Below are 23,212 nucleotides of genomic sequence, written 5' to 3'. Positions count from 1 at the left end.
AAATCAAGTGTCGAACAAGTCTACCTTTCTTTGATTTGATAATGTCACCACACATAAAGAAATGATTCAAGACTGCCTCACCCACTAGAAAATTGCAACCCATCCAATTGGATATTGCACTCCAAACCATTTTAGTGAAAATACAATTGTAAAATATATGACAGCAGTTCTCTAAATGTCTAAAGCAAAACACACAAGATAATTCATGCGGACTTGTAATAAAAAAGTTTAACCATTGAATCGAAAGAGATGTATTGTGAGATTGATTTAACGATGAAAACAAACTTGTGCATAGTGAAGGGTTTATCTCATTTGTGTATATTAAAAAAAGTTAAGTAAACATGCTTCTAACTTTCATCACCTTTTTTTTTTTAAACTTTCATCACATAAAGCACAAACAACACCACGTGCTTCAACAATTCAAAATGCCACACTAGAAAATAATATATTTTTTTTTTTCAAGTAGCACAGTGACTATAAAATTCCCCTTAAAGATGACTAAATGAAGTGTCTGGGACTCTAGGGTTCGAATCTCAACTCCTACACATATAATGTGATGTCCCTACCAACCGAACTAAACATTTTTATCTACCAATAATATTTACGCCACCCAAGTCATTAGGTTGACACTTTTATCCCTAATCTTCTTCAAAGGATTCAAAATCACATTAATTTTTATGCTACTCTTACAATATAGAAAATTTGAAGTAGCGAACAATTTGAGTCATCACTAATTCTCTCTCATTAGGAATATAGGGTGCGTTTGCTAGGAAATAGGGAATTTGATTGGATAACTGTTATTGTACACTGTTTGATTTAGAAATTGACTTTTGTTTTTCACTGAACCATCGGATAAATTTTTGTCCAAAATACAACTATAAAAAATATTAAAATATCTATTTTATTTTCAAATATAAAAAATATTATCTCTCTATCTCTCTCATATTCAAATTTATTCTAGCTTCTACTATCATATTCTGTCATATATTGTTCTATCCATTACTATTGTTTTCCGAATCAAAACGTAACATAAGATTGATTTGGTTGTTGAAGTGAGCAAGTAATATAATTGAATAATACAAACTTATTTTAAATATCATACTCCCCTAAACCGTCTTCATAAACGTCCTTATGCGTGTGTTTGGTTCCGCGTTTCCGCACTCTAAACGCACGTTTGGACCCACATACGTGATTCTTCTCTTCTTGATGCGTGTTTGGTTTTCTCTTTTAAAATTGATTTTGTCTCCTAGAATCAATTCTACCAGAAGCAAGAAATCCTAGCTTCTGCGGTGACCCAAAATCAATTCTTCATTTTTCAGTTTGGATTCTTCCTTTTATTCCTTTATTGCCCTTTATTTCTATTCCTCTTACAAGAACTCAATTCATTATTCAGCACCCAAATTGTCAATTTCACTCACTGCATGTTGCCTCTGCCTTCCAAAATCCACAACAATTTTTCCTTCTGAATAACAATACAAATTTTGTCTCCCTATATTGTAGAAAAATTGATGGGTATATATGTTGAGAGGAAAGGGAGATGAGATTTGTCAGTGGAGAAGAATAGAAGTTCTATGGAAAGGGGAAGGAGAAATAGTAGAAAGGGAAACTGAATGTGTTGGAGGTTTCGGAGAAAAGAATAATGATGAATATGAGTTTTTGTTTTAAAATAAATTCTGGAGAAAAGGATAATGATGAATATGGATTTTTTTTGTCAAGTAAATATGTTTTTGTTTACTATGGGATCTGTTTTTTTAATTGTCTCTGTGGGTTTTGTTTTTAATATTGAACTGAGTTGCCCTTCAAATTTTTTAACAACTTTTTAATTAATATTGTGATTTATTTTATATAATATATATTACATTATTAGTTTTCTTATAAAAGTTATATTATTAGTTATGATTTTATATATTTTAAAAGATCCTTTTGGTAATTTACACGTTTAAAAGTAATTTTGATTCAAATTACCCAAACAACATCATATATTGAGAATCACTTTTGCATTGATATATCCAAACATAAATCAATTCTGTTAAACTCACTTTTAACCAAAATCAATTCTATCAAACTCAATTTTGTTAGAATCAATTCTAGTCGCCGCTCAACCAAACACATACTATGTCTAAATACATTCAATGGTCCAGATTTAAATCTAAATCCCCTAAACCGTCCCATGTCAACAATAAGAAACAAAAGATGATGTATGAAATCTCTTTAAATAATATATATGAGATTTGATATCATGGATTACACCTACTTTCTCGACCATCCAACACTAGAGGGGAATAATAAGCAACTTATATGTCTGTTTGTTGTCTTGTCTTCATAAACGTGAATGTCGGCACTAAGTTTTTGTTTTTTTAAAAAGTTTTTCATAAAAAGCATTTTTTAGAGATAATTCTTTTTTTTTTTAAATTGTAATTTTTATTAAGTTAAAATTTATAACGTGAATATTTAAGTTATTGAAGGTCAAAATCACTCCTTTAATTTATAAAAATATGAATTTAAAATAAGTTTTACTATTTTTAACTGAGTTATCATAATGTTTTTTCGTTAACAATTCATAAAAATTATTTTTAAAAATACAATTTTTTTTTAAAGTTAAAACAAACGCACACTAGTCTTACTTTTTTTTTTTAGCTTACTATTTAAATCCCTCACTACCAGATCAAACCTAGTGACTTATCCTTTTTTGTATTTGGTCCCATCTTTTTTGGATAGCTCTAATAATTTAAAGAAAGTCAATCAATTTAATCACTCTTCCAAAATACATAATGTATATAATAACTACTTAAAAAAACTTGAATTAAGCTAGGATTGAAATTATAGAAACAGAAAAACATAGCTAGAGACAACAAAATTTGTAATACTATTTTTTTTTTTTTGAGCAACCTTCACGTGGAGTACTACTTCATGCAATGGCTCAAAAGGATGGCATGAATTCAAAGCCTTGGTTCAAAAGTGCACCAACCACCAATAGCTTCAAATTTTGAAGGTTCATTTCTGGTTCAGAACCACTTACCTGTTTTCAACAAATCAGTGACTAGTTAATCATATCCTTGAGCAAAAATACTAAATGACCCTCTATGAGTTGTGCTTCATCCAATTTCAAATATAAACAATTTTTATTTTTTTTAAATTCAGTGAATAACCGATGTATCAAATTTATAATATAAATTAGAAATAAGAATGTTGAAACTGGAATGAGTAAATAGAGAGGGTAATTAATTAACTTACATTCAATGTAAATGTGAATAGAAAATTGTCAAAAACTGTAGCCAAATTTGAATTTTGAATATTGAAATTTGCAAGAGATTCAATAGCCTTGTACAATGAAGCAGCTACTCCTTCTCCTCTATTGCACAATATTTTTGCATAATATCCTCTTTCCTCTACTTGGAACATGTCCACCTACATATATAGCATAATGCATAAATGTTAAAAATGTGTGCATATTTCGAGAGACCAATTAAAGTTTTTTTTTTATATATCTAAGATCCTGCGTAAATAAGGTTTATGATAATTTTAACATTTTCTCTATGTAAAATAAAATAAAATAAAGTTTTGAGTGTTAGTTTATAATTCAAATGTTGCAATCTACTTGTGTTACAAGATATAGTTAGTTAGAGTGTTAGTTTGTAGTTATTAGTTTGTTAGCTAATAATTAGGGAGTTTGTTAGAAGTTACAAGTGTGTGACTTAAGGTGCAAGTAATATAGCTATATAATGCACTTGCATCTATTGTAAAGTTTCAGTTTTTGTGTTGTGAATAAAGAGAACAAACTTTCCCTAAAGTGTAATTCATCTTCTTCCTTTCTCTCTCAAAACCCTTCCTCCATTGTTGATCAATTTCTGAGTTCATAGATTTTCATTTTGTTCTACTGGTTTTTGTGCCTTATCAGTTTTGTGTGTGAGGATTCATAGAGTGAGACTTTGTTCCAACATATGGTATCCAGAGCTTCTGGTTCTGATCAAGAAGTGATTCTTGCAGTGGTTCTTGAAGTGTGTTCAAGATTAGTGTATTCAAGATAAGCAAAGCATCCATGATGAATCATCCAAATGGTCACTTTCCAATGAATCTTCCAATTCTGACCAGCAAAAACTATGATAACTGGTGCAAGCAGATGAAGGTAGTGTTCTGCTCTCAAGATATGTGGAATCTTGTAACTGTGGGTATGCCAACAATTGGAGTTCGTGCCACAGATGAAGAGAAGGAGACTCATAAAGAAACAAAAAAGAGAGATTATAAAGCCCTGTTCATAATACATCAGTGTGTAGATGCAGATAATCTTGAGAAGGTTGGAGATTGTGAATCTTCAAAAGAAGCATGGGACATTCTTGCTCAATCATTTGGTGGTGCAGAGAAAGTGAAAGAGGTTAGACTTCAAACTTACAAAAGACAATATGAGTTAATTCAAATGGAAGATAGTGAAACTATCTCTGATTTCTTCACAAGAGTCACAAAACTTGTGAATCAAATCAAGAATTGTGGTGAAGTGATTACTGCTAGGTCTGTTGTCTCAAAGATACTGAGATCTTTAGCACCAAAGTTTGATTATTTGGTGGCTGCAATAGAGCAGAACAAAGATCTAGCAAGCATGTCAAAAGAGGAATTGCAAGGCCAATTGGAATCTCATGAACAGAGAATGAATGAAAGAGCTGCAGGCAAGACAAAAGCAGAAGTTGCATTACAAGCTCAACCTAACAAAGAAAAGAAAAATAAGGGAAAATGGAACAATAAAGGGAGAGGTGGTCATAGCAATTCAAACAATAGAAATTCCCAGCAAGAAGCTAGTTCTTCCAGTCATAAACAAGGTAATCATGATGGCTATAGAGGTGGTAGCAGTAACAGAGGTAGAGGTGGCAAGAAGAAGTTTGATAAGAGTAACATTCAATGTTACAATTGTCAAAAATATGGACACTTTGCTGATGAGTGTTGGAGTGAAAAGAAAGAGTCAGAAGATAATGCAAGATTGGCTCAAGAAGAGATTGGAGATACCTTGTTGATGGTGACAACTACTGAAGAAACCAAGTTCAAAGATCAATGGTATTTGGACTCAGGGTGTTCTTCACACATGACTGGTAGAAGGGATTGGTTTGTGAGCCTCAACAAATCAATAAAGAGTAAAGTGAAATTTGCAAATGACAGTGGATTGGCTGCAGAAGGAGTTGGTGATGTGTTGATCAAAAGAAAAGATGGTAAACAATCACTAATCTCTAATGTACTTTACATCCCTGGTATGAAAAGTAATCTACTTAGTATTGGTCAGCTAATTGAAAAGAATTACAAAGTAATAATAGAAGATAAACTGATGAAAGTGCTTGATTCAAATAGTAGAGTAATTTTAAAGGCTCCAATGTCACAGAATAGGACCTTTAAAATTGAACTCAATGTGTTGGAGCATAGATGTTTGGCTACTGCAGCTAGTAAAGATGAATGGTTATGGCACTACAGGCTTGGTCACTTGAATTTCAAGGATATGTGTAACTTGCAGAAGAAGCAATTAGTGTCTGGACTGCCAGAATTTGAAATTCCAAGTGAAGTGTGTGAAGAATGTGTGCAATCCAAGCAGCATAGGAATAGCTTTAGTAAAGATGCTGGAAGCAGGACTAGAGCTACTCTTGAGGTGGTGTACTCTGACGTGTGTGGCCCTATACAAGTTGAATCTATGGGAGGCAACAGGTACTTTGTCACATTCATAGATGATTTTAGTAGAAAACTGTGGACTTACTTGATTAAGCAGAAAAGTGATGTACTTGGTGCGTTTATCAAGTTCAAATCCATGGTTGAAAGACAAAGTGGTCACAAGATCAAAGTTTTAAGAACTGATGGTGGTGGTGAATATGTGTCAAAAGAGTTTGATACATTATGTGAAAGAGATGGTATTATACATGAAGTGGTGCCACCATACACACCTCAGCAAAATGGTGTTGCAGAGAGGTTGAATAGAACAATCATGAATATGGTGAGAAGTATGTTGAAAGGCAAGCACTTACCAAAAGAATTGTGGGGTGAAGCTGTGTCTACTGCAACATACATTTTGAACAGATGTCCTACTAAGAAATTAGAAGGAATTACACTAGAAGGGTGCTGGTCAAACACTAAACCAAGTTTGAGTCACTTGAAAGTGTTTGGTTCTATTGCCTATAAACATGTGCCAGACCAGTTAAGAAGAAAGTTGGATGACAAGTCAAATCAAATGGTGTTGGTTGGTTATCATTCAACAGGTGGTTACAAGTTGCTTGATCCTGTGACAAAGCAAATTGTAGTAAGCAGAGATGTGATAATTGATGAAATTAAAGAATGGGATTGGACTCAAAGTGCTAAGAAAGATAATGTGAGAATCATGTTTGAAGATCAAACAATTGAAACTGAAGCACAAGTTCAACCAGCTGCAAACAGGCCACAGAGAACTAGAAATATGCCAGCAAGACTGCAAGACTGTGAAACAACACCAGATGATCAAGTGAATGATGAGGGTGAGATAGTTCATTATGCATTCCTTGCTGACACTGAACCAGTAAGTATGAGTGAAGCATTGAGTGATCCAAAATGGATCAATGCTATGATTGAAGAACTGGATTCAATAGAAAACAATGATACATGGTCTCTAGTGAGTTTACCACATGGCAAGAAGGCTATTGATGTGAAATGGGTGTTTAAAGTGAAGGTGAATTCATAAGGTGAAGTAACCAGACACAAGGCAAGATTGGTAGCAAAAGGATTTCTTCAAAAGGAAGGTATTGATTTTGAAGAAGTTTTTGCTCTTGTGGCTAGAATTGAAACAATAAGGCTAGTTGTTGGATTAGCTAATATCAACAACTGGTCTATATATCAGATGGATGTGAAGTGTGCTTTCTTAAATGGCCCTTTAGATGAAGAAGTGTATGTGAAGCAACCAGTTGGTTTCCAAGTTGATGGTCAGAAAGATAAAGTGTATAGACTGCATAAAGCACTATATGGCCTCAAGCAAGCTCCCAGAGCTTGGAACAAGAAGATTGACAGCTATCTAAGTGATATAGGATTCATAAAATGCACTACAGAACATGGTGTGTATGTTAGAAGATCAAGCAGTGATAACTTAGTGATTTTATGCCTATATGTAGATGATTTGCTGATAACTGGTAGCAGTGAAAGTGAGATAAGTAAATTCAAGTGTGAACTCATGAAGGAGTTTGAAATGACTGATCTTGGTCATATTTCATACTTCCTAGGGATCGAATTTTACAAGTGCAGTAAAGGGCTATTGATACATCAAAGAAGGTATGCCAGTGAAATTCTAAAGAAATTTGATATGCAAAACTGCAATCATGCAGTTACTCCATCTGAACCAAGGCAACAATTGTCAAAGAGTGTGGAAGAAGCTGAGATAGATCCAACAAAGTACAGAAGCCTCATTGGATCCTTGAGATATTTGTGTAATACAAGGCCTGACCTGGCTTATAGTGTTGGTGTGGTTAGCAGATTTATGCAAAAGCCAAAACTATCACACTTAGCTGCTGCAAAGAGAATATTGAGGTATATCAGAGGTACAATGGATTATGGAATACTATTCCCTAATACAAACAAAGGAAAGCAATGTGAATTGATTGCTTATACTGATTCAAACTGGTGTGGAGATGCAGATGACAGAAAATCAACTGCAGGGTACTTATTCTTGTTGAATAATGCTCCAATAGCATGGTGTTCTAAGAAGGAATCAGTAGTAGCCTTATCATCTTGTGAGGCTGAATACATTGCAGCATCATTGTGTGCATGCCAAGCCATCTGGCTAGTAAATCTAATGAAGAAATGACAGGTGAAGATCATGGATCAGTGACCATGAATATTGATAACATCTCAGCAATAAATTTGGCTAAGAATCCTGTTGCACATGGCAAGAGCAAGCATATTGAGATGAGATTTCATTATCTCAGAGAACAGGTCAATAATGGCAAGTTATGTTTGAAGCATTGCAGAAGTGGAGAGCAGCTTGCTGATATTCTTACCAAGGCAGTGCAAATAGAAGTGTACAAGAGGCTAAGAAACATGATGGGCTTAGAATCATTAGCAACATTGAATTAGGTGGTGTGTTAGTTTATAATTCAAATGTTGCAATCTACTTGTGTTACAAGATATAGTTAGTTAGAGTGTTAGTTTGTAGTTATTAGTTTGTTAGCTAATAATTAGGGAGTTTGTTAGAAGTTACAAGTGTGTGACTTAAGGTGCAAGTAATATAGCTATATAATGCACTTGCATCTATTGTAAAGTTTCAGTTTTTGTGTTGTGAATAAAGAGAACAAACTTTCCCTAAAGTGTAATTCATCTTCTTCCTTTCTCTCTCAAAACCCTTCCTCCATTGTTGATCAATTTCTGAGTTCATAGATTTTCATTTTGTTCTACTGGTTTTTGTGCCTTATCAGTTTTGTGTGTGAGGATTCATAGAGTGAGACTTTGTTCCAACATTGAGTTCGTGTCATATAATAGATAAGGTTTTGAGTTCATGTCTCGTTAAAAAAAAATACTTGTAACTTTTTTTATATGGATATAGTATTTTGATAAAATTCAAATTATAGAGAATCTCGAAGATGAAAAACAAAAAAAAATATGAATAGAAAAATTAAACAAACCTGAATAATTTTCTTGAAAGTAGGATAACTTTGAATATTAATGGTGTTGTTAATTGATCCTTGATGATTTTCAGATACCAATAAGGATGCTTCAAGTCCTGAAACCTCATCCTTCAACTTCCAAGCTTGTGCTTGAAGGTCATGCACATATGATACTGCATCTCCAATTATAGAGGCCTTATCCATCTGTAGATATATATGTATAATCTTATTTTAATCTTATCTTATCATAATCTTCCATTATCTGTAGATATATATGTATAATTTTATTTTAATCTTATCTTATCTTAATTTTATCTTAATAATATTAAAATTTTCTATAACATATTATTAACCCTAATTCACTCCAACATCACTACCCTAATAATTATCTCCAAAGACAAAAATTTGAAATTCAAATTCACTCTGCATTTAATGTTATTATCTACTACCTCTATTCTTAAACTTCGTTGACTAAATCACATGAATTATCTACTACCTCTAGGTGATGTTTTTTATTTAATGACAAATAGTTTTTTTTTTTACACGACAAATATATATAAAACGATCAGAATACAAATAGTTAAATATATATATAAAACGGTCAGAATACAAGCAGGAGTACCAGAAATACTCAAAAACAAAAGAAAGATACATAAGAAGCATTAAAAAGAACTCCGAAAAGCAATAAACCACCAAAACCACTCAAAGCAGCCACTGAAAAGGAGAAGGGTAAAAGCCTATTAATAGGTGATGTTGTTTTAACAAGTTTATCCTCAAACAAGCATGTTGGATTGAAAACTTAGTAGTAAGAGTTTAGAAACCCTATTCTTGTGCAAAAAAGAAACCTATAAATGTTTAACAAAATATATATCTTTGCAACTTATAACTTGGTTTAAATAAGTTTACAAAACTAACGCTAAATCCAAGTATATTTTTAGTGAATAGTATTTTTAAGATCTTTTATCGGATCAGTCAATTAATGTTTACTTTGAGACAACTAAATAATTCTTTTATCTATTTTTAAACCAAATAGATAGTTCGACTGATGAGTTAATTAAGGGACACTAAATGAGTATATGAATGAATTTCAAATTTTGAAATTCAATTGAAATAAAAATGCTTACCTTTGTAATGTTTGGAACCAAAGAACGCAACTCATAAAGCTTATCCTTCATTCGATCTCTCCTTCTCTTCTCACAAATGAGTATATTAGACTTGTCGGTTTTAGCCCTATGTTTGGCACCATCAATCGCGGTTGTCGTAATTGTTGTTGCCGAAGAAGGGCCTCCGTCATTTTCTCCTTCTCCCTTAACCTCCCGATCATAACAAGAGAAGGATCCAATTGTGCTAGAGCTTGGATCATGGACAATATTACCATAGTTGTTGATGTTATGATCAAATATTAATGGGTTTGGAGGAATTGAAAGAAGCTCATGATGATTATTATCAACAAAACAATCATTGATAAGGTTAGAACCAAAGTTACATATTGCATCTTCATTCTCACCATGAATTAAATCGATAGATTGATCAAAGTTTGGATCGTGAATGAAGTCGTGAAGCTCAAAATTATTGGTGTACACTAGTGAGTTTTGGTGGTCATCCATATTTGAGTTCATGGTGTAATTTGGATATAATTGCGAGATCCAATATTATTAATATAATATATAGAAGGGTAGCAATGTATAGCATGCATGATTATTGATTATTATTAATATAATAGTTTGGGTGTGAATGGAATAAGATGTGTTTTCAATTAAATAATAATGCACTTCATCGGGTCTATCCTCTTCAATGAACTAAAGACCTTTTTTGTTTTTCTTTTGGAAAGAGTAACAAATTAATATACACATATGGTCTATATATATGGTATAAATTTTTCAGGGTTAATCTAATACAAATCTTAAAAAAAATGGTCAAAAAGTACACTCTTGAAGATTTTTAGTAAAAAAAATAAATTTACTTTTCAAATTATCATATTTTACTTTCTTAATAAGTGTGAATTTTTTTGCTCTTATAATTTGGTAGGTGTTTAATATAAAATTCACAAAACTAGTGTAAATGTGAATCATTATCACTAAGTTAAAATAAAAAGGATGATATAAAATTTTATTGAAATTAATATATATTAGATGCACTCGTTTCAATGTAATATAGCTATTGGCTATTAATGTATGAGCTAATGAGCATGCAATATTGTGTGTGTGAATGGAATCAAGTCTCAAAATAATGACATCCCTCAATAATTCTGCAAAGAAAATTGAAATATCGTAAAGGATGTTTAGGTTATGGCAGGTTTGAAATATCGTAAAAAATTATATAGGACATGATAAATAAATTATGAACCTTAATATTATGTATTATTAGTTATAAAAAAAAAAACATCTTATGAAACTCAAGAGTGAAAATTTTAACCACCAAACTATTTGGCATGACAAAAAAATCTGTCAAGTGTAAAAAAAAAATGATCCCTTTTTTTGGAAAAAATAATTCTCTTTTCTTCAAGTGATTAAACTGAGAAAAAAACTCTATCCCTTATTAATCAAAAAACACTATCCCTTACCTGAGTTGCTTAACTACTCCAAAGATTTATATATTTTTTTTATTTGGCATTAGTTAGCTCTCTCGGTGTAAGATCAAAAAAAAGTTAGCGAATGAGGCACCTATAATCTAGAGTTCAGCCGCAAAATAAAAAAAAATCAGGTCAAAAATTATTTTCACCAAAAATCGAACTCGAGTTCTCCCAAATAATTCGTCTTAGGAGGAACTATTTAACTATTTAAGCTCAATATCTAAGTTAATCTAAAGAATATTAAGTATAATGTTTTTGTGATTTTGAACTACTAAACTAATAAATGCATAACTGAAAAAAAAAAAAGTGTAAAATAATTGATTTGTTTGTGTTCTGAAAAATTTATAGAGTTAGGTTCTTTAAATTTTTTACCGTGAACACCTTACGTTTCTTTATTTTTATCTTTATCTCGACAATCCTTTATACTTTTTATTTAGAGATTTATGCATTATATGGCGCTCAAAATCCTACTTTTAAGTCTTCTATATGACCTATCTATATCTTCATAACGTTATTCCGTACACTTTTTACTAAAGTGTACACACCCATAAAGCTAGCTTAATTAATTAGTCATCTGTGTCAAAAAAATATTATTTAGTCATCTTCCTATATTATAAAAATAGAAGAAATAGTCGTCCTTCTTTGGGTAAGATATAAAAAATATATTCACTTGTCTTTCTGACAATAGAAAAAATAAGGCTTAAATGCAAGCAATTAAAATGTGGGGGACCAAAAATAAGGACCACTATTTTTCTTACATTATTACTCACTCCACGAAAGTGGTAACCACTAGTATTTTTTTAAAGCAAAATTGGAATTTTTGGTTAACTTATTTATTTATTTTATTTTGATCTCATAAATTTGGTTAACTTATTTATTAATTTTATTTTGATCTCATAATTAACTACTGTTTTATTTTTTTATTTTTTTACCAATCAAGGTCCGGCCCACTAAACCGTCTAATCTAATTAAGAGGTCAATTCTAACATTAAGTGATTCCAATTCACTCATAATCACAGTCGTGAGAATCGAATCGTGACCATTTCTACCAAAAATTCAATGCTAATTAAATAAATGTATATGTAGCATAATTTAAATAAATTGCTATTAAGTATAAACTATTAATGGTTTTGAATGAGATGCAACTACGTCTATTTGTCATTAATGAAAATGAAAACTAGAAAAACTAGTTACCGTTATGAATATATTAGTAGATGTCCAATAGTCTTGGCTCATATTTATTGGTCCATATCTATGTTGCCCGGGTGCGGGTACGGTACCGGTATCCGGTACTGGTACCGGTACGGGGTACGTTATTTTTAGAAAAACTAAGGTACGGGTACGTCCCTATAATTTTTTTTTAAAATATAATTATATATATCAAATAATATAGTTATGTTGTTAAAACAAATAATTAAACATAAAAAAGATCACACCACACTATAAATGTAATTTAAATTGTTCGAAACATCAAAATATGAAATTAAAAACCAATTAGCTCAAAAAAAGTCAATAATTTCCCTCTTCATCATCACTAAAAAGAGTGACCTCTAGTTAGGTTCACCGCGAGAAAGACTAGCGATTTCAAGAATATCAACTATATATTAAATAAATCTCATTTATCTCTACGAATATCTCACATTTTTGTTGCACTTTCATTATAAGTATTAATATTTCTCTTTCTTGAGAGAAGACGAAGTTAGGTTCACAATGAATGAGTGAATAATTTCGGCGGCTACTTTGTTATTGTTTTTTAGCAATAGTTGCTACTTTATATTATAAACAAATAAAAAACATAAATCTTCCTATAAAAAAAAACTAATAATAAAAGAAAAAGTAGAAAAAAAACCATATTTTTTTGGATGGTGTACCATGCGCGTACCACAGGTGTACCACACGTGTACCCATTACAAAAAAAAAAATAAAAAATTAGGTACGGCGTCGGTGCGTACCGGGGGAGTACCATACGCGTACCGGTACCCGGTACGTACCCGGTACCGGTACTCGATCTAAAATGGAGTACCCATGCAACATAGGTCCATATATTGTCCTATAAATAGAGCATATGATACAATGTAATATACACATTGAATAGAACAATACAAGAGTCTATTCTCTCTTCTCTTTCTCTCATTCATCTCTTCTTCTCTATTCTTGTAATTCTCTAGGAATAGTTCATAACACTTTATCAGCACGATAGTCTCTCTTCCCTCTCAAGAAAGGTATAGCAACCATGGGAGGTGATAAGTTTATTTCCTGTATTTTTTATTCTATTTTTTTCGTTTTTTTTATATTGATTTACAGCCTACGATCCAGAAGTATCGTAGTGAAATTTTTAAAATATGAATCCTGAAGATTCACAGTGTGATGAAATTTTAAAATATGAATCCTGAAGATTCATAAGCCTACGCTTCTAAAATATCAATCCCTGAAAGATTGGAAAAATAACTGATTTGATCAATTATATAGTTCTTAAAGAACTTAAAAATCCAAATTTTGTTCTCCATAAAATCTTGATGAATTCAATTTCTCAATTTGGACACATCCCTGAAGGATGTACAAAATAATTGATAAGATCTATTATATTTATAGAGTTTTTGAAAAACTCATGAATAATTCAATATATTTATGCATCCCTGAAGGATTGCACATTTTTATATAATATTATTTTATTCATTTTGAATTCCATAAGAATCCAACCTATATGCATTCCTAAAGGATTGCACCAATATATATTCCTCTTACATTATAATATATGTTATACAGTTCCTGAAGAACTCGATGTTGTATGCATTCCTGAAGAATTGCATAAATGATTAATTTTACATTATAACGATGTTATATAGTTATTGAAGAAACTTCTTATAAATTATTTCTTATGAATTCCAGAAGAATTCAATATACATATACATGCATCTCTATAGGATAGCTTTATCAATTATTTTTTAGAGTTTTGGCTATTTATAATTTTTATTGAATTTATTTTTATTTACTGTTATAATAATAATAATAATAATACTATTGTATAAGCTATGCATATCATGTTGATTAAAAATAAAAAAATAAATAATAATAATAATAATAATAATAATAATAATTTGATACGTATCATCATGTTGTAAAGCATAAAAATATTCTAATTTATTTTCAATAAGTTACTAATTAATCTCATTCATAGCATATGTTACATTATAATTATTATTAATTTCATTATGTTACTATTTAATGTGCATTATAAAATTTTAGTACGTTACATTATATTAGTATTAATAAAAATAATTATTTTATTAATACTAATATAATGTAATGTACTGAAATTTTACAATGCAAATTAAATAGTAACATAATGAAATTAATAATAATTATAATGTAACCTATGTTATGAATGACATTAATAGTAACTTATTGGGATATGTTTATGCTTTACAAGATACTATCAAATTAGTTTTTTTTTAATCAACATAATATGCATAGATCATACACCATTATTATTATTATTATTATTATTATTATTATTATTATTATTATTATTATTATTATTATTATTATTATTATTATTATTATAACTGTAAATAAAAATAAATTCAGTAAAAATTATAAATAGCCAAAACTCTAAATAAATTGATAAAGCTATCCTTCAGAGATGCATGTATATCTAAATTGAATTCTTCTAGAATTCATAAGAAATAATTCATAGGAAATTCTTCAAGAATTATATAACATCCTTATAATGTAAAAATAATCATTTATTCAATTCTTCTAGAATGCATACAACATCGAGTTCTTCAAGAACTGTATAACATATATTATAATTATAATGTAAGAAGAATATATATTGGTGCAATCCTTCAGGGATGCATATAGATTGAATTCTTATGGAATTCAAAATGAATAAAATAATATTATATAAAAATGTGCAATCCTTCAGGGATGCATAAATATATTGAATTATTCACGAGTTTTTCAAAAACTCTATAAATATATAGATCTTGTCAATTATTTTGTACATCCTTCAGGGATGTGTCCCAATTGAATTCATCAAGATTTCATGGAGAACAAAATTTGGATTTTTAAGTTCTTTAAGAACGATATAATAGAACAAATCAGTTATTTTTCCAATCCTTCAGGGATTGATATTTTAGAAGCGTAGGCTTATGAATCTTCAGGATTTATATTTTAAAATTTCATCACACGATGAATCTTCGGGATTCATATTTTAAAAATTTAACTACGATACTTACGGATCGTAGGCTGTGAATCAATATAAAAAAACGAAAAAATAGAATAAAAAATTAGGAAATAAACTTATCACCTCACATGGTTGCTATACATTTCTTGAGAGGGGAGAGAGATTATCATGCTGATAACGTGTTATGAACTATTCCTAGAGAATAACAAGAATAGAGAAGAAGAGATGAAGGAGAGAAAGAGAAAAGAGAATAGACTCTTGTATTGTTCTATTCAATGTGTATATTACATTGTATCATATGCTCTATTTATAGGACAATATATGAGCCAATGAATATTGGTCAAGACTAATAGACATCTACTAATATATTCATAAGAGAAATCTCTTTATATAAGGATTTTTTTATGGTAAACTAATAAATTACAGTGTACCGGTACATTTACTTTTTAATTAAATAAATTAATGGTAAATTTTTATAAACAAAAGACTATTTGATTGTTTATAAGTATTATATTAATTTTTTTATTTTTTATTTTGTATGAAATAATTAATTTTCACTATTATTAGTAATACAAAATTTTAAATAATTATATTTAATAAAAAATCTCGAAAACACTCATTCAATTAATAATTTTTTAAATGATATAAATTGTCCTTTATATAACAAACATATATGAGATCTGATATTGCTGGATGACATTTACTTTCTCGACCAGCCAACATTAGAGGGGAATAATTAGCAACTATAATGTCATTTTTTCAGTTGTCTTCTTCATACTAGAATCTTTTCATTGATATAATATAATCCTTTGTTTTTTCAAATAAATATACGTGAATGTCAGCACTATATTTACCTCTCCTTGTGAAATGATATTAATAAAAAGTAAAAAGCTTGTTAGTTTTTACACAACAATTCCCTCCGTTCCAATTTAATTGACACAGTTGACTGTGTCATGCATGCCAATGCATATTTTTGAAGATTAATATTTTTAATTGTATAATAGTAAAAATTATAAAAATTTGATATTTTGAAAATACTAATCGTGACGAATCAAACAACATCTTATATGCTAATATTTATTTTTGTTTATTAGTAAAAAATAAGGTCAAAGCAACATGTGTCAATAGTACATAATAGTCAACTGTGTCAATCAAATCGGGACGGAGAAGTATATATGTCCAACAACAACTCACTAGTTTGTACACAAAATTCATTTTTTATACATTTTTTATACATTAGGAATCAATGTTAGGTGACCCCGCTTAAATAGGGATTTGTCATGATATATTATTCTTTTTACATGCTACTAATGTACAATTTTTTTTTTTATTGAGTTATCGGTGAGTTCTTCTCTCTCAACTGAATTTTCTCCATACGCATAAGTTGAGAAATGAACCTCTAATCATATGCTGAAGGAGATTAAAACTCATACCATTTGCACTAATTTATTATTGGTTGCTACTAATGTACAACTAATAGATATGTTATCTTACGAGTAAAAGCTATTGACATTGTAACCTCAAAGAACGAAGTTCTAACATATTATAAAATGGTTAAATTAGTGTAACTATTAATTAGTAACAATTTCTTCTTTCTCCTTTTTCTTTTATACTATTTTTTTGTATAATTTTAGGGATGACAACTAGGCTCATACTCAGTGGGTACATGCAAAAAATATCCACAACGGGTAAGATAAAATCTCGTATTATGTGTATGAGCATGATATGAGTAAATACACGCAAATCAAAGTGGATATATATATAGGTGTGGGTGCCTTAGTATCCATCTTGCCTCATACCCGCATAATATATATTTTTATATTTTTATTTTATAATTATATAAAAGTATATGTATCAATTTTAAAAAAAAATACAACACTATTAAATTATTACGTATTTATAACATAATGCAAACACAATTTGAATATGACAACAAGTATATGAACTTTAACATGATTAATAATTATTTTATTTATAATTTTCATAAGTCAATATTAAAATATTTGAAAACTTTTTAATTCTATTAAACAAATATATTTTTTTTAGAAGAAAGTTTAATTAAATTAATACTCTTGTCATTTTAAACCAAACGTCAATATTTATTGAGTCAAAATTTTGATCAAAATGTATTTTGAAATTTTTATTTTGACATAGTTTTTAAAATTATAAGGGTGGATTAATTTGATCTCTTAAATTTGCAATATAGTAACTTGATATTTCATATTGAACATCAACAGATTTTTATTTTTCTTCTTCTAAAGTTAGCACCACAATTTTAAAAATTCTATTGTTGTTTTGATGTAACAAATAAACTATATTTAAATTAATTTGTAAGTCTTTCTTTAAATCTTTACTCCTTTTTCCTAAATTATAAGAAAAAAAGATCAAAGAAAATTTGGACGAAAGGAGGATTGGTTATGGTGTGGCCTTGTTTTTTTATTAGGCTCTTCCATTTGTGCATTGGCGGTGTTCTACACAAACTATATGTTTGTGCATTTTAATTGATTATATTGTTCGGCATTGGGGCTGAGGCCCATTGTCGTTTTAGGGAGTGGGTCACCCCAACCCTAGAAGGACCTTGAAGTAACAAGGTTTGTTATAAAAAAGGGGTTTGAATTGTGACCCTTTTAAAATTTTAAATTGTAAAATAAGTTAAGACAACAATAGCCTACAGTAGCACGGTTGTTAGATCAACTGGAGAACGTTCTCCTCAAAAATATAAGTGCAAATAATTAAGTGATTAGTGTGTATAGTGTTTGCACAAAATAAAAGAGTAAGAGAGAAGAAAATCACACAAAGAATTTATCCTGGTTCACCCCTTAATAGTATGGGCTATACTCCGGTCCCCACTTGCGTGAGATTATCCACTATAATCTAGACCAAGATTACAATTACTTCCCTTTGATCTAAGCCCGGATCAAAGACCCTTTATGATCTAAATCAAGATCACAAAGTATCCAGCTATAACCAGCTGATCTACCTTTACAAGGTAACCTCAATCAATTATACTCAATTGACTTGAGAAAATCCATACAAAGACCCTGCCTCGAAACACTCTTCGAATGCTCCTTCAAACAACATATTCCTGCTTCGAAACATGCTTCGCTGCGAGTTGAACAACGTATTTGTATTTAAATGATTATTGGACTCACCATTTGAACTTGGTAAATAAATGCCAAATTTATGTCCAACAGATCCTTTAATAAGTCCAACTTAAAAGTTCATTCTTGTCTTGTACCAAGTTGACTTGAATAAGTGCTTATGCTTTTGAACACGTGAGTCTGGAGACCAATCTGAGATCATTCTCTGAGGCAGATTTGTCTAAAACGTGTTTGATTCTTTTCTTATGAGTGAAACAAGGTTAATTTAATCCTTTGCATCGGTTCTTAAATTAAATCACTCAAGAGCACTTGTTAGATCACAAAATGATCAGAATCAAATTAAAATTTAATTAAGGGTTGTTATCTTTAAAACATCAAAATAGGATTTTGTCTCAACAGACCCATCATGTCCATCAGATCAAGAACCTTAGACAATTTGTTTGTTGTCTACAGGGACAACTGTCTAGTAGAATGTTTTATGGCCTAGGAATATTACCTCTTGAGTAAAATGTCAAATACCCCCCTGAAATTTTAAAATTCGTCAAATACCCCCCTTGAAATTTGAAATAGGCAAATACCCCCTTGAAATTGGAAAGCGTCAATCAAATTGCTCACTGCTTCGTTTGCTCCGTCTATTTTGAGCCTTCAAAAGCACACTGTTTGAACCTTCAACCTCCTTGCAACCAGGTGAATAACAAGGAACCGAAACAACAAAACTATCATTACCATAATTATCCTCATCATCATTATCATTGCTTTCAAAATTAGAATCAAGAGGTTTTAACCACCCAATAGACCAATCTGATTGCTTCTTCAAAAAATAGACCAATACGAGTCATCAGATTCATAACAAGACAAGAAACCTCAATAACCAACATCATACTCTTTATCAATTCTTGTCTCATCCATCTTTTCCTCATCAAAATAGACGGAGTAAACGGAGGAGAGAGCAATTTGATTGACGTTTTACAATTTCAGGGAGGTATTTACTTATTTTTAAACTTCAGTGGGTATTTGACAAATTTTGAAATTTATTTGACATTTTATTCATTACCTCTCACTATAAAGGCTTTGTTTGGTAAAATTAAGCTATAAGCTAGCTTATAGCTGATAAGCTAGCTGATAGCTAAAAAGCTAGCTTATAGCTGATAGCTGAAAAGCTAGCTGATTGAAATTAAAGTATTTGGTAAAATTAGTTTTTTAAATGATTGATAAATATAAAAAGACATAAAAGGATATTTATATGTGGTGAGTAGTTTTTTATTTTATAAAAAATAATAAAATTAAATTAAAGGTTAAAAATGGAAAATATTGTAAAAAGCTATAAACTATAAGCTCAAACGCTACTTGAAATAGCATCTCAAAAAAAGCTATAAGCTCGTGAGAAAAGCTTTTTACCAAACACTTTTATTTTTTTCAAACAAGCTTATAAGCTAGTCCAATAAACTATAAGCTAGCTTATTGGACTTACCAAACACACCAAAGCCTACCTTTTATATGGTTCAAGCTCAAGTATGTTCTATTATAACCAATACCTCTCACTTTATGCACTTAGTTGATCGTTAAAGTTCTTGCATAATTGCAAGTACACACCCCGCTTCTAGGTTGGTCCTTTGACCAACTATCTGCCTTAAACGACCCTCATGTATATCACTTCGAGTTAGAGAACTAGTCCTACTTACCGATCGATGGTCCTTCTAACCGCGGTTGTCTGATGGTCCTTACCTCTATTGTCGATTATCCTACCAACCACCGTGGTCTGGTGGTCCCAACAAACACTGGGAAAAGCCATCTTCTCTACAATGTCTTTATGATTTGAGCCACCAGGGTTCCTGCTGATTAACCAACACACTTGTGAACTCGAGTTTTAGATTGAATCTATATTGTTCTATTACTTGCTCTAATTCTTTTTCTTTTGAAACAATATAGTTTGCTCTAATTCTTGTACACATTTTGCTTAGTTTATTATTAAATACTACTATAAAACATTCTTTTTCAAGAAAAGAGATATTTATATACAGTTGCACATACCACATGAAAAATACAGTATATAGTTTATACTATATGGTTTTTTTTTTTTTTTATTACGGCCCTGTCTTTTGCTCGGATAGTATCAATAATATTATTTTCCGTTTTAAATTTTATTAAAGAGAGTCAATCAATTTAATTACTCTAACAAAATACATAATGTGTATCACTACTATAAAAATCTTGAATAAGGATGCAAATTAGAAACAGAAAAAACATAGAGACAACAAAATTTGTAATACTTTAATTTATTTTTTCTAGCAATCTTCCCGTGGAATACTACTTCATGCAATGGCTCAAAAGGATGGCATGAATTCAAAGCCTTGGTTCAAAAGTGCACCAACCACCCATAGCTTCAAATTTTGAAGGTTCATTTCTTGTTCACAACCATTTACCTGTTTTCAACAAATTAATGACTAGTTAATCCTTAAGAAAATCCTAATCAATGAATTGTGCTTCCTCCAATCTCAAACATAAACATTTTTTTCTTCAAATTTATTGAATAACTAATGTATCTGATATATATATATATATATATATATATATATATATATATATATATATATATATATATATATATATATATAGACAAAATACATGCATTAGTTATTCGATAAATCTTTAAACCGGAAGGAGTATATGAAGAGGCTAATTAATTAACTTACATTCAATGTAAATGTAAGTAGAAAATTGTCACAAACTGTAGCCAAGTTTGAATTTTGAATATTGAAATTTGCAAGAGATTCAATAGCCTTGTACAATGAAGGAGCTACTCCTTCTCCTCTATTGCACAATATTTTTGCATAATATCCTCTTTCCTCTACTTGGAACATGTCCACCTACATATATAGCATATATAGATTGAAAGATCAACTAAAGTATTGGACTAATTAATAGTTTATCTACTCCTTCTCCTCTATTGCACAATATTTTTTTTATATGGATCTATCCAAGTTCCAACTAGACACAAATCATACCTAGGATATAGAAGGGAAAAAAAAAAGTGAAATGAAAAATAATTAAACAAACCTGGATAATTTTCTTGCAAATGGGATGGCTTTGAGCATTAATGGTGTTGTTAATTGATCCTTCATAATTTTCAGACACTAATAAGGATGCTTCAAGTCCTGCAACCTCAGCCTTTAACTTCCTAGATTGTGTTTGAAGGTCATGCACATATGATACTGCATCCCCAATTATAGAGGCCTTATCCATCTGTGATATATAATTATAACAATTACATTACACTTTTTGCCGACCATTTTATAGAGCTTGGGTTTGCTTAATTTATCTACGCTTTATTTACTGTCTATTTACGAAAGAGATAAACATAAATTGAAAATTAACAAATCCATTCGAGTTTGTATGGTTTAGAGTATTCATTGTTCTCTGTTTCGTTTAAAACTTCATAGTATTAATTAGTTTAGCGCATTTAAGTTTTTTACATTTTTCTTTCTTTAATGACTAATATCAAGTATATTGGATTGAATACTTAAAAAGTTTAGAAACCCTAATCTTGTGGCAAAAAAATAACTATAAATGTTTAATCCATAAAAATAAATCTTTGCAACTTGGTTTAGATAAGTTTACAAAACTAAGGCGAAACCCTAGTAGATTTCTATGATTAGTATTTTTCACCGAAGTAAATATTTTCTTTGAGATGACTTGAATAACAAGTATGGCCTCGTCTCAAATAGGTAGCTCAATGATGAACTAATTAAGAGACACTAAATGAATTTATGCATGAGTTTCAAAGTTCGAAATTTAATTGAAATAAGAATACTTACTTTTGTAATATTGGGAACCAAAGAGCGCAACGCATAAAGCTTATCCTTCATCCGACCTCTCCTTCTCCTTTCGGAAATGAGTGTCTTAGACCTATCGGTTTTACCACTAGGTTTGCCATCATTAATTCCAGTCGTCGTGATTGTTGGTGCCGAAGAATCATCTCCATCATTTTCTGCTTCTCCCTTAACCTCCCTAGAATAACTAGAGAAGGAGCCAATTGTGCTAGAGCTTGGATCAAACACATTCACAATATTGCTATTGTTGTTGCTGTTGTGATCAAATATTAATGGATTTGGAGGAATTGGAAGAAGCTGATGATGATTATTATCAACGAAACAATCATTGATAAGGTCAGAACCAAAGTTACATATTTCATCTTCATTCTCACCTCGAATTAAATCGATAAATTGATCAAAGTTTGGATCATCAATGAAGTCATGAAGTTCAAAATTATTGGTGTACACTAGTGAGTTTTGGTGCTCATCCATATTTGAGTTCATGGTGTAATTTGGATATAGTTGACAGGTCTAATAGTATTATATAGCAAGATTATTAATTAATTAATACTATAAGATGTGAATGGAATAAGATGTGTTTTTCAATTTAATGAATGCACTGCACCGGTTCTATCATTTTAATTTTTTTATATTATTTTGGTAAACCAAAAGTATCCTCCACGCGCAACTGCAAAGACTAATTCGTTCGTGGTAACTGAGATCCTTTTAAGGGTTGACCTCTGCTAACAAATATTTTTCCATACACATTGGTAAAGGATCAAACACATAACTAAATAGTTAACGGATCCAAATATCTACTATTTATGCCACACTATATTGTTCTATGATTTTAATTTTGATAATGAATTAACTACTTTTTTATAAAAAAAGGTTAACAAATTAATTATCAAACATTAATATAAGTAGATGAGATTGTCAATTTACATTGC

The 23,212-nt window shown here is 30.3% G+C and overlaps 2 protein-coding genes across 2 annotated transcripts; both read right to left on the bottom strand.

Moving 5' to 3' along the window:
- Positions 1-2,662: 2,662 nt before the first annotated feature.
- LOC123898381 (transcription factor FER-LIKE IRON DEFICIENCY-INDUCED TRANSCRIPTION FACTOR-like) lies at positions 2,663-10,233 on the bottom strand. Its single transcript, XM_045949317.1, has 4 exons — positions 9,713-10,233; positions 8,607-8,792; positions 3,235-3,408; positions 2,663-3,019 (listed from the first exon to the last, which is right to left on the bottom strand). The coding sequence occupies exons 1-4, from the start codon at positions 10,205-10,207 to the stop codon at positions 2,921-2,923; spliced, it is 954 nt and encodes a 317-aa protein (XP_045805273.1). The 5' UTR covers positions 10,208-10,233; the 3' UTR covers positions 2,663-2,920.
- A 10,318-nt stretch (positions 10,234-20,551) lies between these two features.
- LOC123898749 (transcription factor FER-LIKE IRON DEFICIENCY-INDUCED TRANSCRIPTION FACTOR-like) lies at positions 20,552-22,759 on the bottom strand. Its single transcript, XM_045949762.1, has 4 exons — positions 22,266-22,759; positions 21,508-21,693; positions 21,144-21,317; positions 20,552-20,873 (listed from the first exon to the last, which is right to left on the bottom strand). Exons 1-4 carry the CDS (start codon positions 22,752-22,754, stop codon positions 20,775-20,777), a joined length of 948 nt encoding a protein of 315 aa, XP_045805718.1. The 5' UTR covers positions 22,755-22,759; the 3' UTR covers positions 20,552-20,774.
- Positions 22,760-23,212: the final 453 nt, after the last annotated feature.

Source organism: Trifolium pratense, linkage group LG7, assembly GCF_020283565.1.
Source record: "Trifolium pratense cultivar HEN17-A07 linkage group LG7, ARS_RC_1.1, whole genome shotgun sequence".
Lineage (NCBI taxonomy): Eukaryota > Viridiplantae > Streptophyta > Magnoliopsida > Fabales > Fabaceae > Trifolium > Trifolium pratense.
The sequence above is the reverse complement of the archived record's forward strand: the minus strand, read 5'-3'. Positions and strand labels throughout refer to the sequence as shown.